General features: G+C 28.2%; 1 protein-coding gene across 1 annotated transcript; it reads right to left on the bottom strand.

Moving 5' to 3' along the window:
* Positions 1 to 392: 392 nt before the first annotated feature.
* Positions 393 to 5,162, bottom strand: LOC113848517 (sugar transporter ERD6-like 6). The gene is made up of 18 exons (XM_027478085.1): positions 4,859 to 5,162; positions 4,702 to 4,764; positions 4,538 to 4,627; positions 4,350 to 4,409; positions 4,178 to 4,243; positions 4,025 to 4,090; positions 3,850 to 3,925; positions 3,453 to 3,517; positions 3,276 to 3,368; positions 3,073 to 3,153; positions 2,873 to 2,957; positions 2,392 to 2,438; positions 2,243 to 2,305; positions 2,098 to 2,157; positions 1,876 to 1,941; positions 1,726 to 1,785; positions 815 to 929; positions 393 to 731 (listed from the first exon to the last, which is right to left on the bottom strand). The coding sequence occupies exons 1-18, from the start codon at positions 5,048 to 5,050 to the stop codon at positions 619 to 621; spliced, it is 1,461 nt and encodes a 486-aa protein (XP_027333886.1). The 5' UTR covers positions 5,051 to 5,162; the 3' UTR covers positions 393 to 618.
* Between the last annotated feature and the right edge of the window lie 12,450 nt (positions 5,163 to 17,612).

Here is a 17,612-nt window from a genome sequence, read left to right on the forward strand (position 1 = left end):
ATATATATATATAATACAAAAATATCACAATTATAATTAAATAATACAATTATCGTAAATAATTGTTCCTAATGATTTTTTAAAATTAAAAAAAAAGATTAAAATGTTTGTTTAAAATATCTAAATAAGGTGATTTTAAGTGGTCTCACAATGCTCTTTTGCAAAAATATCGGTACAACATAACCTTAAACAGCTACTCATCTAACATTTATGATCACAATACAAGTGCAAGTAGGCCATCTTAAATTTGTGGACTTATGATAAACTCAATCCCAAAACTAACTTATAAGGTAAAGATTTCTTTACTTTTATATGCTTTTATTTGACCATATCAGTTAAGTTCTTCAACATACAATATAAATAATGATACTAATTTGGCTTCCATTTTTTAACAAACCAAAAGAACATACAAATGAATTGAATTAGAGGAACAGTTACAAGGTCCATACAGGAGCACTACATGAAGTGCATGTTAAGGAATCAATTCATCCAAAACTCCAAGGATTCCACTTTCAAGCGAAGGAATCAAAATATGAATCCTTGCATCACACGATATATTACAATGTAAAAATATGAAATCAGCATGAAAATAAACCAAAAGCTGCTAGAGAAGAAACTTCATCTGAAAGACCATTGGATTTCTTCAAGAGTTCTTCCCTTTGTCTCAGGCACCCAAATGGTAACAAATACTACGGTCAAAGCACATACTACTGTGTATATGGTGAAGGTTCCTGATAAGAACAGAGGTAGTTTGTGGTTAACTACAAATAACAAAAAAAATTACAGAAAAATATTAAAAGCAATACACACAAACCTCCAGAGCTCCAGTCCAAGAGCAAATTTGCTGTCAATGTAACCAACCAAGAAAAGAGCCAATTGGCAAGTGTTGCAACACTCCCCGCAAGGCTTTTGATATTTATTGGAAGAATCTGTGATTTGCAATAATTGAACACATCAACTGTGACTTCAAATGCAACCAATAATAAAGACTACTGTTTTTATTTTAATAATTTTTGTGTTATGGGCAACTGCAATCATTCAGTTATATCTGCAAAAAAATGTTGTGATTTGTGCCACATTGATGCATCTTAAATTTAGTAACACTCTTCTCTTGAGATTCCCGTTCTGGTGTAAGTATAAGTAAATTTGGACTTATAGCACTTCAAACAAAGACTAATATGTTAGTTTCATTTTTTTATTTTTTGGTACCAAAATAAGTGTATTTGTCTCATCGGGGATTCTAATTTCATTACTCCTACGGACATAACTTGATAGGTTGGCCAATATCCCTTTGAGTGGGCGTCAGGGCAAAAGCAACTAGCCAGCTAGAACCATGACTTTTGGGAAGGGGCAGAGGAGTAAAGATGAGTAACAACAACTACTACTAATAGCATGTTTGGTTCAGTTTAAATTAGAAAAATAATTGTTTACTTTTAAAAGATCTCTTAGAAAGCTGAAAGAAATAAGTGATTATTTCTCCAAAATAAGCCGAACCATATATGCACAAGCTTTTTTCCACTATGTGGGTTTGACTACATGTATGAAATGGTACCATAATGTTCTGTAATAAACCATGTCTATAAACAAATTATTGACTTCTAAATGCTTCTTTACTGCTTTGCCTATAAGATTGTCATGCATATCATGGTTGCAGGCTTGCAGCATATTCCAGAACTTTGGAAAAGAGCCTAAAATGTATAAGTGTAAAACTACAAAATATGGTACCTCAGACATTATAATCCATGGCATAGCTCCCATTCCCAAAGAGAATGCAATAACCATGGCCTGAAAGAAGTGGAAATTTAAAAGACAATAGTTACAGAAAGAAGCCATCAAAAACTTTTTTGTGTAATGAATTTGTGTGTATTCACATACCACAACTCCAACCAGGGACAAGATGCTCAATATCCCATACCAAGAAGAATCCTCTGATACATAAGCCTGGGAGCAAATTTCAGAATAACATAAAGAACAGGTCGCAAGTTATTCAGAGAGGCTGTGGTACCCATTTTTGAACACACGGGGCAGACATGTACACGCATTTAATAAAACATTGTCTGATGAGTACACAGCAACAAATACAAAAAATATTATTACCTTTACATAGAATGCGACTGCAACAACTAAGAGACTACAAGCCATTCCAGTTGAAGAGATCTACAATGGAAGACATGACCATTCTCTTATAATCCTCCAAATAAATAGTCACATGTAATGAAACATGATAGAGAAGTTCACTCACAATGAGGAGAAGCCGGCGACCAGATTTGTCTGCCAACCACAAGGTTAAACTGGTAGCAAGAACCTAGGGACATGTATATATTTGTCAGATTATGATTTCAGAATATTGGACAGAAAAAAGGGATATTACAAGTTTTCTCTCAGCTGAACCTGAACAGCACCAACTCCAAATGTGGCTACATCACTTGAGCTAATTCCTGTTTAATATGAGTTAAAATTATGAGAATAAAAGCATAATATTTTATATTTAATGGAACAAAAACTAAAGCAGAACCCAATCTGCAAACATGCCTTTTCTGTGTGTAAGCATAAGACCAGTATAAATAACTAACATGAAGATATCCCAAAAAATAATCAGGAGAAATCAGCTAGGTTCTTTGTCATAACCCAAGAAAATTCAGATCATTAAGGTGACTATTCATTACCATACAATTGTTGGCTTTATTAACTGTTATTTATAAATTTGAGTTCATCTCTTCAATAATTCTAATACATGATTCTGGACTAAAAGTGTGCTATTTTAAGTAGTACAAATGTGAGATATCAACTCTGGCCAAAATGTTTCACGGTTCCCTATTACTGCTCCTGGTACATTACTTCAGAATATTTATAAGAAATCAGCAGAGCATACCAGCACTCTGGAAGATGGTACTGGAATAAAAAAGAACACCATTAATTCCAGAAAGCTGTTGCAAAATAAGCAGTCCAATTCCAATCTACAGGATGAGTTAGTGAAAACTGGTTAGGCTCTAATGGTCATTGTTATACAATCCAACTCCATAAGGCAGATGGATAGAAACTAATGCTTCTAGATAGATAAGAAATACAAACCATTAAGGGAAGCCAATATCTTCTTTGTTTGAGTTCTGCAAATCGAACTGTAGTTCTTCTGTTTGTTGAAGCAACAGCCCTCTGAATCAAATGACTCGCACATAAAAGGTCAATTTCATGATTCATTAAATGGTAATAAAGATATTGGACATCAGGAAATACGAGGGTCATTTGTTGGAACAAAACTGATGAATGCTTATTACCTTAATTTCATTCACTTCAACAGAAATATCAGTATCAAAGCCTCGGAGCACTTGCAAGGAAGTTTCAAATTCTTCAGTCATTCCCATTTTTGCCTATGTACAGCAAAACAAGCTCACTTGTAGAAACCATCTTCGCATATTTAATGACACTCAAGAATACAGATTCACAAAGCTTACCAGCCATCTAGGAGACTCGGGAATGAAAAATAGGCCAGGTATCAATAACGTACATGGTAAAATTCCTGCAAGAGTAAGGGCATAGACTTGCTCAGTTAAAAATTTCTTACATAACATGCAAGTCAGCATTATACAGGAATGTCTTTTCCCTTAAGTAAAAGTCAATAAATGTAATTCTTCGGTTGATCTGAAAGCAGTGCGTGGGCTTTAACCCTAGTCAACACTCCAAGCTTAGACTAAATCTGAGACACGTGATTGTGATTTAACCAGAACTTAGTTTACTAAATATCTCTCCAAGTTTACTTTTATGACATTTGATAATTACAAGAAACAGAAATCCATTCATTTGAAGGAAGAGGGTAATTTACCAACTGGCCAAGTCATATATGGGTATTACCTAAAATTGCCAGGATTCTCCACTGAACAAAAAGCCCCAGCAGATAAGCCAGCATAATCCCAATGGTGACAGAGAGCTATGCAGAAAAGAAAGAATAAAATTCACTAATTTAGGAAGTAGTAAAACTGTTAATATCTCATCAATGTAATTCTAACTCTTGGCGGTATCAACCAACCTGGTTAACCGAAACCAGACCCCCCCTCAAGTTTTGAGGTGATATCTCAGCTATGTACACTGGCACCTGTAAATTTAGGTTTGAACACTCAATAATTGTGCAGCACATAACTTAATCCCGCAATACCAAAAGCAAAAACAACTTTAAAATTACCGTATAAGATATTATTCCCACTCCAAACCCTTCCAACAATCTTCCCATATAGAGAAAAGAGGTATCCTGAGAGATGAACATGTCAACAAGACAAGCTCAGGATCATGACCGAAATTTATTTACCTTTGGATGGACTAAACAGATGTGGGAAAATGAAATGATCCAAACTTACTTTTGCAAATGAGATAGCCAACCAACCAATAATGTTTGGAATGGATGCAACCATCAAAGACTTCAATTTTGAACAAGAAAATGAAAGGGCCCATTGACCATTGAGTTAGCCTTATCTCTCAAAGATTGAAATTAAAAGAAAAACACGCATAATATACCCAGAAAAGAGGGGGGGGGGGGGGAATTTACCCCTTTGCGCCCTATATACTCAGCAATCTGACCACTAGCAATTGCTCCAACCATAGCACCCACATTGGACAAAGAGCCAAATAAAGAAAACTGCCCAATAAACAATGAAGTTGTGAAACACAAAAATATGGAACCAGATCAACAGACTCATTCATGATTCATACCTCAGAGACTGAGAGTCCAAGATCAGTGATAATAGCATGTTGGGTAGGTGATGTATAACCAGCCTGTAACAAATTATCAAAATTATGATGAAGCTTCATTTGTATGAAAATCCCATTTGCTTTTATCATCAAATATGTTAGAAAAAGTGATTCTTACAGTGAAACCAAACTGAATAGGACCCAAAGCAACTATTAGAACACAAGCAAAGACAGATATGGAGGAGTCACGAATGGCTTGAGTAGAACCAAACAAACTAGATTGTCTTCCACTCATACGATACCAACTTCCTGTGTGGAGAAATGGCTTCTTGAGATCCCTTCCTTCTTCATTCTCTTCCCTGAAACTCATGCTTTCTGCTATGCTATGCTTTGTCAAACTCTTTCTTCACTCAAGACACACATACACAAGGGTCAGTGGATATGACATGTTATAATGAATATTGAATCACCGCATGAGTTGGCATTCAAGTTAGATTGATGCACATGGCATAAGAGATTTATTTTTTGGTGATTGAGATGCAGATTTGATGCACATGAGATAGATATTTTACTTTGTAAGAAAACTATTACAGCCTTTTACTGGTTAACGTTGTCAATCGTCATTGGCTTCCTAATCTTTATGTCTTCAACCAATTCAGATTTACATGAGATAGAGACACGTAGGATTGACAATTTATGCACCCTTATCTTTAAAGACAAAAATTAGATACAATCTTTTAGGTTTATTTAGTTTTTCTTAATTAAAATTAATGTTTATCTTAATAAAACATTCATGTTTATTGTTGTCATGAATTGTTACAATAAAAATCTAATTTTAATTTAAATATTAAAAAATTAAAGGATAACACTAAAATTTTATCTTATTTAATGATTTTTACAAAAATAGTCAAAGTAGAGAAAAAGAGAAACTATTGTATGATGTTGATATCAATAATTAATGCATACTTAAGAAAGATTTTTACCGTTCCATTATTAGATAAATTTGAATCATTTTTAAGCACTCTACAGTAAAAATTAATGGTCAAAGTCTTCTTCAAATGTGCATTAATTGTTGCTTCACAAGCATGTTACAGTTTCTCTAAGTAAATATCTGAGTTGTATTATTATTACAAGTTGTAAAACATTTATGATTTTTTTTTATTCGACAAATCATGTAATTAAGATACTTACAATCCCTATCCGCTTCATAATAAATCTCTTACTAATTAGGAAAATTGGTGGTGAGGATTAATAATGACTTTTTAAAACGGTAATAAAAATGTTAAATTAAAATCAATATAATGGAGTATTTAATTATTAAAAGGATTAATTAAAATTTACAAACTATTCAATATTCAAACGAATGTTTTTGACTTGTTCTTCCGCTTAACAATCTAGTATTATTATTTGATTTCTCAGAACACTTTTTTCCTAAGAGACGCCACAACATTTTATCATTTTTTTGGCTGATCACACTATTTTTTATATTATTTTGAAAAATATTATCATTTTCAAAAATTGAATCTTAGAATAAGCGGAAAGTGATGCAAAACGCAACAACCGATAGATTTTGGATATTATTCGCCGAACACCGTTCTTCTATTCGGCCCAAAGATTAAGCGTTTGTCTTTTAGATTTTGATTGTCTCGTGCATCAGTTCTTCTTACCAGTCTTCAATGGATTTTGAGAAAGAGACAACAGAACTGGGATCAAAGAAGAAATTGAACTAACAATTATGTTATCCATCAACACCAATAATTTGTCTTTGCAGGAATTGCTCAGTGTAAATATTTGTTTAATTTAACTAAATTTTTAGAATTAAAGGAGAAAAATTAATAATGTTAATAATAAAATAATTTTAAAAAGTGGTAAATTAATTACATGTATAAATGATACCTAACGGCAATTAAAAAAATCTGTACTTAATAAACGTACAATTTTTTTTATCCTTTAATTCCAAATATTTATTATGGGATGCATAGCCAAAAAAGGGTCTTTGGTCCAAGAAAGATTTAAATAATAGGTTGGGTGACAAATCACAATCGATTGTGTGAAGAGCAACACATTTCTATTTCACGATCTCACAATAATTTTTATCATTAAAAGTAAGAAAATAATTTGAGTGATTTGACAAAGATGTTATAAAAATGATGTTATGAAGTATATTATTATTTTAATATAAATAATATCACATGAGTCCAAGTCCATCCCAAAGGGCTAAATCAATTCAACATGTGATCCACGCCCAATTATTTTTAAGCACAAGTTGCCAACTTACATCTAATTCATTTGTAACCATTTTTTATTTATTGAGAAATCCATATTTTCATTCCCATTACTGTATCATTAGTGATTAGCCTGGTAAGACTATGCTATGGTGTCATGGTGTGTGGGTCTAGTACAGAAGGTGACCTTCCATTAATATTTAACATCTGAATCACATGAGCTGCCCCAAATTTGCAATGTTGCCCAATAAAATATTTATAAAATAAAACATGGCTTGCCACACACTTTTTCTAGAAGTGTGTGCATCTAAAAATTCATTTTTTAGAAAGTAATTGTTGAGAAGGTGTTATATATCATTTTTAGATTAACCATTATGATTTTTTTAATATTATAAAAATAAGAAGGTATTAACATCTTTTTTTATTATACTACTAATTATATTATCTATTTATATAAAATTAATAATTAAAATTATTCTATATGTAAGACAAAATATTAAACTCTATCAGTTTATTATAAATTTTACCTTTTTGAAAAAGGTAGTCACGTATATTCTTTGATTACCTAAAAATTTCTCCTAAAATAGATGCTTCTCCACATCATAAAAATACAAGTACTACCAATCGACTTTGTACGGTGAAGCAAATATATAAAACAAATGGAAGCAATTAAGAGAAGCAGTGAAGGGTCATAAGAGGAACAATTTGAGCACAACTATAAGTAAACACCGTGAAATAGGGAGGAATGTCAAGGATAATATACCTAAGGATTAGAGTTATTATGATTCATTGTTGTCTTATTTGTTGTTTGGTGTAAGTATTATATTGTATAGGTTTATTCATTAAATGTCTTTTGTGCATTTAGGCATTAGCTCTTACAGAGTGGGATCAATGACAGACTCAATTCAATGGAAGGTGGCTATGGGACCTTCTCCAAAAAATAAAACATTAATTGTAGATTTTATATGTATAAATTTGAGATATGTGGTTTTTCCTCACGCTTTCATAAAAAAAATAAAAATAAAAACTAACATAAATTAGTCTGAATAACAAACAGCTTAATATGTAAAAAAAAATTAATTTTAGACTTATCTATTACATCTAGATGTATGATCCAAGTTAGACTCAGATTTCAACCGATGAAAAATTTTATAAAAAAAATAGATACAACCACTATAATTATTTAATTAATTTATGCTATCATTATTTTCTACTAATTATCTACTTAATCCATTGCCATTTATGATATTAACTTTTATTTGTTGCCATCTTTTCCATTCTCTCCGTCGTCATTGTTTTGTACATTCTTACAAACTTTTTTATAGGCCTGTTCAGAGTTTTTTATTTTTTTTTATCTTGTCTGAGGCTGTTCATAGTTTGATTAGTAGGCATTAGTGACCTTATTGTGAGAAGGAATCTCCCAAAGATCTTTTGCTCCACAAAAAATTGAAATGCAATCCTTATTGCAAACTTGGGCCATCGATCTGCATAATTTGGACTGATTGCACAGAAATATAGACTAAGCCCACACTTACTTGAGCCCAAAATCGACCAAAAATATGTATAGTGCCTATATATCAGGCTCGGAAAAGCAATCCAAAAGGGTAGAACATACTATTACTGCTCCTCTTATACATAGGACCAAAAATATATATTCGGCCTCTATATTGTTCTTATTTTTTGAAGGGTAAAATTATAATTTTATAATTTTATTTATTTTTTATCAGAAAAAATAATTTTATTTTGTACTAAAAAACTTCTTTTTAAAGTTGAAAAAGAAAACTTATTTTAAAAAATAATGATATTTGAAATACGCTCAAAGAAAGTGCTATAGAAGAATAATGAAACTTAAAATAATTTAAAATATATATATATAGATAAAGACAGAGGAAAATTTTGTAGAAGACTATTCTGAAATCTAAAACAAAAATAAAAAAGAATAATAAACTAAATTAAGTTAAAGACATTTTTAAAAATTAAAAAATATGAATAAAGTATAAATAGAAAAAATATACCTTTTTTCACACTCTAATTAAAAAAATTTGTAATTTTTTACAATACCTTTTTACGATAATAAAAAGGCCTTAAATAAGTGTTTTATTTATTTATTTATAGAATTCTACTTTTTTTAGAAATAAGTATTTGAAATCAAGATTTTACACTCCAAAAATTAATTTCTAGAAGTGTCATTAAAAAAAATGGATACTTTTAGCTGTTAAAATAACCTATTCTAGCGATTAAAAGTAGCCACTAGTTTCACGTGTTTAACAAAACTGTTTATAGCATTTTGTTTGTTTAATTATTCATAGTAGCGCCAGAAAATGCTTATATTATTATTGGTGGGTTATAATGACCAAAACCGTATTTTCCGTATTGAAATAAAAATCGCTGTAATATTTTTTATTGAACTTTGTTTTTTAAAAAATATGGTTTTGTTTTTTTTGTCAAGTTTTAACTACCACATATTTTTAATCACCAAAATAATGACCTTCGATGTAATTATAGCTTTTTAATAAATTAAATTACTGTTAAGGGGTATTTAAAGTGCATAGTCCTATTTTTGTAATGCGTAAAATTTAATTTCAAAAATTTATTTTATAAAATTATTTTTTAAAGTGTAATTGTGTAAAGTCTTAATTTTAAAAATTTATTTTTGAAAGCATAGAATCTTAATTTTGGAAAGAATTAATGATTCCATAAATGTGAAAACTTAATTTTAGAAACTTATTTCTAAAATTGTAGAGTCCTAATTTAAAAATTTTGATTTTAGAAAAGTACAAACATTAAATAACGAACTTATTTAGAGGATAATTCTGCTTAAAATGCCCTAAAAACAGGTGGTGATAAAAGAAAAAAAATATTGAAATAGTTGTATAAAAGAAATGTCAATAAAGATATAGAATGAAATCGTAAAAGAGAAGACTATTCAATAAAAATTTAAAAATTATTAAATTAAATTATTGTTAAGAATATTTTTTAAAAGATTAATGAGATGTAAACAAAGAAGGTTAAAAAAAATTCCTCTTATAGAGTGCCCTTAAAAAAAATTAATGGGCATAAAAACAAGGGAATTTTATGCAATTCCTTTATTTTTCAAAAACAATATACCATTTTTTATTTTTTTATAAGTTTGATAAATAAAACACATGGTAACAATTTATCTCTCTCACTTTATTTATTTATTTATCTATATATCTATATATATATATATATATATATATATATATATATATATACTTTCAAAAGTTAATTTTGAAGATATTTTAATTTTATTTTTTTTAAAAGTTAGTTATAAAATCAATTTATAAACATGGAATCAGATGGAGAGATGCTTTTGCTTATACCAAATGATACATTTAATTAAGAAAAGGATATACCATTCTTTCTAATATGTGATTTGAGAATTACAAAATGATGGTTAACAAAATACAAATGCTTATGATATACAACTCGCTATATTATACTTTTTTTTTTATTTATGTTTTCAAAAATATGTCGTAACAGTGAGTTATAATAGTTTGAAAAAAATGAGTTTAAGAAAAATAATTTTTTAAAATAAAAAATTTTATTTTTAAAAATAAAAAGAAACATTTTCTAAAAAAAAATTAAAAGAGTCATCCCCAAAGTTTATTAAAAAAAATTAAAAAAACTTTAAAAATGATATTTGAAACTAAAAATGAATTCGGGAGTGTATAAGAAGGTATTAGCACTCTACAAAATTCGTTTAAATAACAGTTACCTTAACTTAATTGTGTAAATTTATTTTAATTTTTAAAAAATATTTATTTAACCCTAAATAAAAAGTATTGTTATTTTTATTTTTTTTAAAATTCTTTATTAAAATACTAATTGGTATCTTTAAGAAAGAAATTAAAAATTATTTTGACTTGATGGTCCGGTTTTGCTTTTACGTATCTCTAAGTGCAATGGAGAATATAAAATCATGTAGCTATACCTAAAATATTATGAAATTAGTTGACTAAATTAAATTTAATAAAAAAATTTATTTTAAGATTTTAAATTATTTTTATAAAATTATAGCATTTAGGATATAAGATAATATAATTATACACATATTCTACAATAAACAGTATAGAAGGCAAAGAAAAATCATAGACCTATATTGCAAATTGTAAAAAATATATTTTTATTTATAAATAAAATATTTAAATTTTTTTAATTTAAAAATTTAAATTGAAAAAGAATTTAAGATAGCGCAAATCATACATAAATTTTTTATTATTTAGTTGACAATTAAAGGCAATGTAAATTACTATCGATGTTGCAAAAAAATTTATATAGTAAAATTAAGTAATAAAATGTTTAGTTATTTAATTTATCAAAGTTAAAACAAAAAAATTATGAATTAAAAAATTTAGTATAAAATTATTTGTATTCAATGAAGGAAGAAATACTTAAGTTATATTTAAATTAAACAGGACATATAATTATTTAATTAGAAAAAATTAAGATATTATTGGATAAGTTTGTAATGCATGAGACCTAAGGTAACATTGGTACATAGAGGTTTTAATGATTCAAAATACATAAAGGTATAAATGATACATAATAACGTTATAAATCGCTGCATTAAAGTAATTCTTTTTTTAATTCAATAAATCAATTAATAATTTGATAATTAAGGAACAATATCTAAACAACCATATTTTGATCAATTAAAAATATTTTATTGATTAATTAAATTTAAAATATAGTAGATTTTATTGCGTAATGTCTAGGTAATATAGATACACATAAGCCTTATCAATTTATAACACCTGATAATAGAGAAGCTACACTTTTTTTTTTTGGTAAATGAAGGGGCCAAAAGCCCAAGGAGCTAACTATTAAAGTTGTAAAGCAGATAAATCTGCGAGCAACAAGGAAGTAATAAAAATAGGAGAAGAATTAAAAATAACTAAATTCTTTTGCATAGAGGTCCTATTTCTAGCTAAACCATCAACAACCCTATTGACTTCTCTAAAGACATGTTTATAGGATACAACTTGATTATGAGTACTTAACTCAAGTTTCTCTAATGAAGTTGAAGGTCGAATGAGAGCTACCATAGCTGTCAGAAATAAGATTGATGGCTTCCAACGAATCAGATTCAATCAAAACTTTGTCAGGCATATTATCATCCTGGATGATACAAAGCCCAAATTTTAGCATTGATGATTGAGTAATTACAAAGCTTGCATGAGAAAGCCAAAACAAAAGCTCCAGTTAAGTCTTAACCACCCCTTCACAAACATAGAAACTACATGTTAATGTTATAAATTAATGTAAATATTATGTTATATTATTTATTTATTTAATATTAAATTGAAAATATTATTTTTTTCATCATCAAATATTTGAAATTATACATTAAAATAAAGGATAATAATGTTACAATAACATAAATAAATGATTAAGATGCAAATGATAAAATAACACAAAAAATAAAATAAAATTAGGATTAAGTCAATTGTAATTGAGACATCCTTGTTATTATTAACAGTTTTATTCCAATTATTATGTTACTATGTTCAACTTAGAGACTCTAATAAATTTAACTTGTTCAATAAACATAAATGAAGGCATATATCCCACACATAATGCACATCTACATATATATAGAGTTGTTGTTCAACAATAAATAATATAATACAGACCTCCTACCTTTCCTAGAATATTCAAGTATTTTACAAACTAAAGAAAAATGAAGGTCAAGCGAAAAGATTCTAAGCATTTATAATTTACATATACCTCATTTTCGACTATTTTTGTTTCTTTTTGAGCAGATCACTCTCTTCTAATCATCTAATCCATATGAAGGATGATCAGCATAAAAGCCCAGGTAAGCTGTTGCACAATACATGGAGTAGAGAATCTCAACTCTAACAGGAATCTGCATAATTATGAGAGCAATATGGTGGTTGTTAATGGTAGTAATAGTTAGTATCACATAACTTTTAAAGATAATAGTTTGATTAACATTATTATATCTCCACGTTCCTGATCCCATACTAAAAGTCATGTTCTGCTCATGACTAGGGATACTCTCAGCACTCATTCTGCATCCATAACATAGTTAATAGACACAAACAAACAAACGATGAGTAGATCATTCATAAATTATTTTATAAGGCAATACTAATTGTTGAATAAAGATAACCACTACATAACTTATAAATAAGCATCTCATAGTATTTTATCTGTATTATTTCTTTCTCCTATAGAGTAATTAATTATCCATTTAATTTTATAGGTTGAAGATTGGGAGTTTTGTGCTCGTAATCCAGATAGTACCATAGGTACAACATCCCAAATAAGGAACCAAGCAATCTGTGCTCAAATTCTATTATGGTCCCTCATAGTGACTCATACTCTAACCAATCTTGGTATGCTCTAGTACCTATCAGGATAGTTTAACGTATTTTTCACTGTCTGTGGCACAAATTAGATAGGTTTGGTCTCTTGCTAGGACTTGGGTACCTTACTATCCCCTATGGTAAAACCAACATTATTTGCCCATCGCCTGGCGTTTTCAACCACTGTCCCTATGAATTGTTTCATAATCACAAAATGAATTCTAGCCATTAATCTGCCCATTGGATACACACCTATTATAATCATTCATCCCTTAAAAATAGATAATCATTCATTTTATGGATATTGCTATTTTCAGATTTTTTTTTTAAATTTCATGCATTAATTTGTATAATTCATAACTAATTCAATACAAATCTAAAAATCATGAAATCACTAGGTTTTCTTTCTCTAAGTGTCTACTTTTCAAAAAAAAAATACGCACATAAATAATTTTTACATAGAAAGTAATACTTAACTTAGTTTCTTTCAATTGCTCACATGATGCCACTTTTAGAATCCAGTAAATTGTAAAATTTGTAATAAATTCAATTCTCTTCCAAAACACATGAGACTAGTGATATTATTCTTAGTTATGTCTATTTCGAAGTAAAATTCTTTTTACATACACTATTTCGTGCTTTAATTTATCAATACATGTCACAGGTTAGGATAATTCTGCAACTGCATATTAAAAAAATCATAAGTTATTCAATTCACCACCAAAATTTATGAAATTAGTGGAATTCTTTCACTTTTCTTATATAGTTTCACATAAAAATACAAGTAGAAATTCATCACTTTCATATCTCAGAAGTAATCCTAATTATTCTCTGTTGCTCACATTAACTCACTTCTTAGAATAAGTTAAATATAAAAATCATAAATATTTTATTTTAAGCCCAAAATTAATAAAACCAGTGAGTATATTTTTCCTATAATATCTATTTTCATGAAAAAATATGAATAAAATAACGCCACATATATCCTTACAAACGAAATCAAGTTTCTCAGCAATATGCACAAACCCTTGGTTTCATATAACAACAAATTTAGAAAATTATAAGTATTTTGTTTTAACTCCAATTTAAGTAAACTTAGTGAGTATTCTTTCCTTATGAAGTATAGTTTTGTACAAAAATATAACTAAAATCACATCATGCATGAATTTTAACAAGAAAGGAACTTAAAGTGAGCCATTCTCAGGAATCATTTACACACATCATAATATTCAGAAATTCATATCTATTTTGTTTCAAATCCAAATCAAGTGAAACCAGTGAGAAACGTTCCAATAAGAAGTATATTTTCATAAAAAAATAAATATAAAATAATAATACAAGTAGATATCGAAACGAAATTGAATCAAGATATACTAATCCTAGAATATTTTTTTTTCATGTAGTAGAACTTAGAAAAATCATAACTAATTCAATTTAAATCCAAATAAAGTAAAATTAGTGGGAAAAGTTTCAAAATTTAACTATCTACATGAATAAAGTACTAACAACAAATTTTACAAAGGTTTTCTCATATGTTACATTATTTGCAGTTTAGTCCTTTTACTTTATGTTAATTGCAATTAGGTCTTTTTCCAAAACTTAAAGAAGTCAGGTTGTCTAGTACGTTTTTCCCTTACCTCTAAGTCATTGTCTAGATTTCAATATGGTAAAAAACATTCCTTTGGTCCTACTACTCATATGATTAATTATTTTAAACTTTTTGGGGTCTATTTATGGTCCAATCATAGTACTTTCTCATTTAAAGGTCCAATCCTTCAAATTTAATTCCATATCTTGATCAAATTCATATGATTCTTATACTTGAAAGGTTTCAAAAACTGTCCAAGAGTCCAGGGTTTATTTCTTAGTAATTTTTTAATTTTTAAATCATTTTCCTTTTACCCTTTCATTCAAAATCTTTAAAAATACATTTAAAATATTATTTGAAGTCAAGATAAATCTAAAACATCAAGAATATTATAATAATACAAGCAAATATTTTAGGAAAACTTTTGCGATTTTTAAAAATTTAAAAAAATAAAAATCAACACAAAAATATTTATAACTATCTCAAAACCGTAAATCTTCTTAAAAATTTATAAAAATTCCTTTTTATGTTCTGCCAAAGCCTAATCATGAAATTTTTTACTAAGTTTAGAGTATTTATGCCATATAAAAATCAAACAAAAACTTAGAACTCAGATCATACATCAAAAGAATATTTATAGAAATAGTAAACAAATTCTAACAGAAAACTCATAATTATTACGGAAAACTTTGACAAAACCATCAATCAATTTCAAGGCATGGATTCACATATAATCAGCATAAAATCATAACAATAATACATAACAAGCAAAGTCATCAATAAAATTCTCTCAAAATACCCACTTATAATTGGTTAAGATTTTTCTGCAGAATTTTCTGTTTTCACTATTCTTAACGTTTTTCTTGGATTTTCTTGTGCAAGTAAATTTTGTTTTCATATATCAATTAGACCCACAAAATTTTCATTCAATATAAAGGGTTAAGGGTTCCCCTTGACTCAAAATTAATTAGCAAAAGTATTCTCCCAATTTATGAACTATACTCCCCTCCCTTACTTGATTTTGTCTTTGCCTATTTGGGTGAGGTTTAAAAGGTGTGTTGATCTCCTCTTCCTCTTCTTTTTCTTAGTCTAGTTTAAGCCTCTTTACTGCCCTTCCAAATCAGCTTTGAGTTTGTCCAAAAAGGTCCTCAAATGTTGAAGTTCTTTTGCTAAATTTGGTGGTGGGTTATTTAGTGTTTTTAGAGTTTTTCCTATTTTGTTGGCTTGGAGAGTGATATAGTTGAGTGGTGGGGTTTATTTTTGGCATGTTTTGGATGTGATCAGGCGTGTAGAAGAGTTTAGTTTGGCTGGATTTAGGAATTTTGGCCAAGTCTTCAAATTTGTTCCATTTACAAGTGAATTTAAGCCTCGTATTTGGGGAATGCTTTTTACATTTTTTTTTTCTTAGTTTTTAGGGGACAGAGAGTTCACAATTATTTAGAGGGGTTAAAGTGGAGTAACTTTGCTGTTGGAGCCTTCTCCAAATTCAGATTTTATCATGGTAAAAAGTGGTCCCTAATAATCATACTCAAAATGGATATTTTGGACCCTTACGATGTCATCTAGTTGGCCTAAGTTTTCCTTGTTAGTTTGCCTTTAGTTCCTAGTTTCTAATTTTAGATTTTTTTCCCTCACATAACACTATTTTTGGCTGAATTTGGTTGGCATTTGGTCAGGCTCCTTGGTTAGGGATTGAACCATTAACCTTATATCATCATCAAGGAATTTTAATAAACCAAGTCTTCTTTCTCATTGACTTCCTTCACTTCAGCTGGTACTTTGCCCAATTATTGAAAAATTTAGTCTATTTTTTTTGTCAAAGCCATGCCAATAGGGTTGGATAAGATAGGATTACAAAATTGAAAGTTTTTGTCCATTTGCCTAGCCCTTTTCACACCACTTTGAGTGCTGAATTTGCAAAAATTGGTATGAATTTTCTATTTGAGGTTTTGATCTGGTTCTTGAACAAATACAACCTCATTTGGCCCAATAAATTACCATAAAAATTTTAAAATTTTTCATTATCATTTCTTTATCCAACTTGGGTCTTCATTCTAGGCCTATTCTAGGGGTATTTTAGTCTTTTTGGCCAATGTTGTAACTTATTTTTAATTTTCTATTTTTATTCTCTCTAAATAAATTTTGCAATACATAATTAAGATGGTATAAAATTATAAAAACAACATTTTAGGTAATTATTCTTATTAAAATTGGATTAAATTATAATTTGTTACCTGATTTTTCTTTAATTCGTCTGTTTTTTTTAGTAAATTTGACTAAATGTGTTTTAATTCCTAACTATATATATATATATATATATATATATATATATATATATATATATATATATATGATCTAATTCTAATTTATTTATATTGATACAATTAGTAATTAACTTAGAAGTAAGAAAATTTTGAGATGTGACAGTAATCATTCTTTATTATTATTCTAATTATTATTATGAAAAAAATCAATAAATGAGATTAAAAAAATTAAATAATAAAAATAAATAAATAAATAGTAAAATATTTCATTTGAGATAAACTCTAACATAAATAAATATAAGATAAATAAAAATAAGAACCCTATTTTTTAGACTAAAAAAATGAAAAAATAAATAAATAGAAAGATAATAATAAAACTGATTTTTTATCAATAATAATAATAAATAAATAAAAGTAATAATACTAATAAAATAAGTTCAATTGCCAACTTCATTTAATATTTTTTACTTTTTCTAATCTCAGCTTAATAGTTATTATT

This window comes from Abrus precatorius, unplaced genomic scaffold (genome assembly GCF_003935025.1).
Source record: "Abrus precatorius isolate BTA unplaced genomic scaffold, Abrus_2018 Scaffold8, whole genome shotgun sequence".
NCBI classification, from domain to species: Eukaryota; Viridiplantae; Streptophyta; class Magnoliopsida; order Fabales; family Fabaceae; genus Abrus; species Abrus precatorius.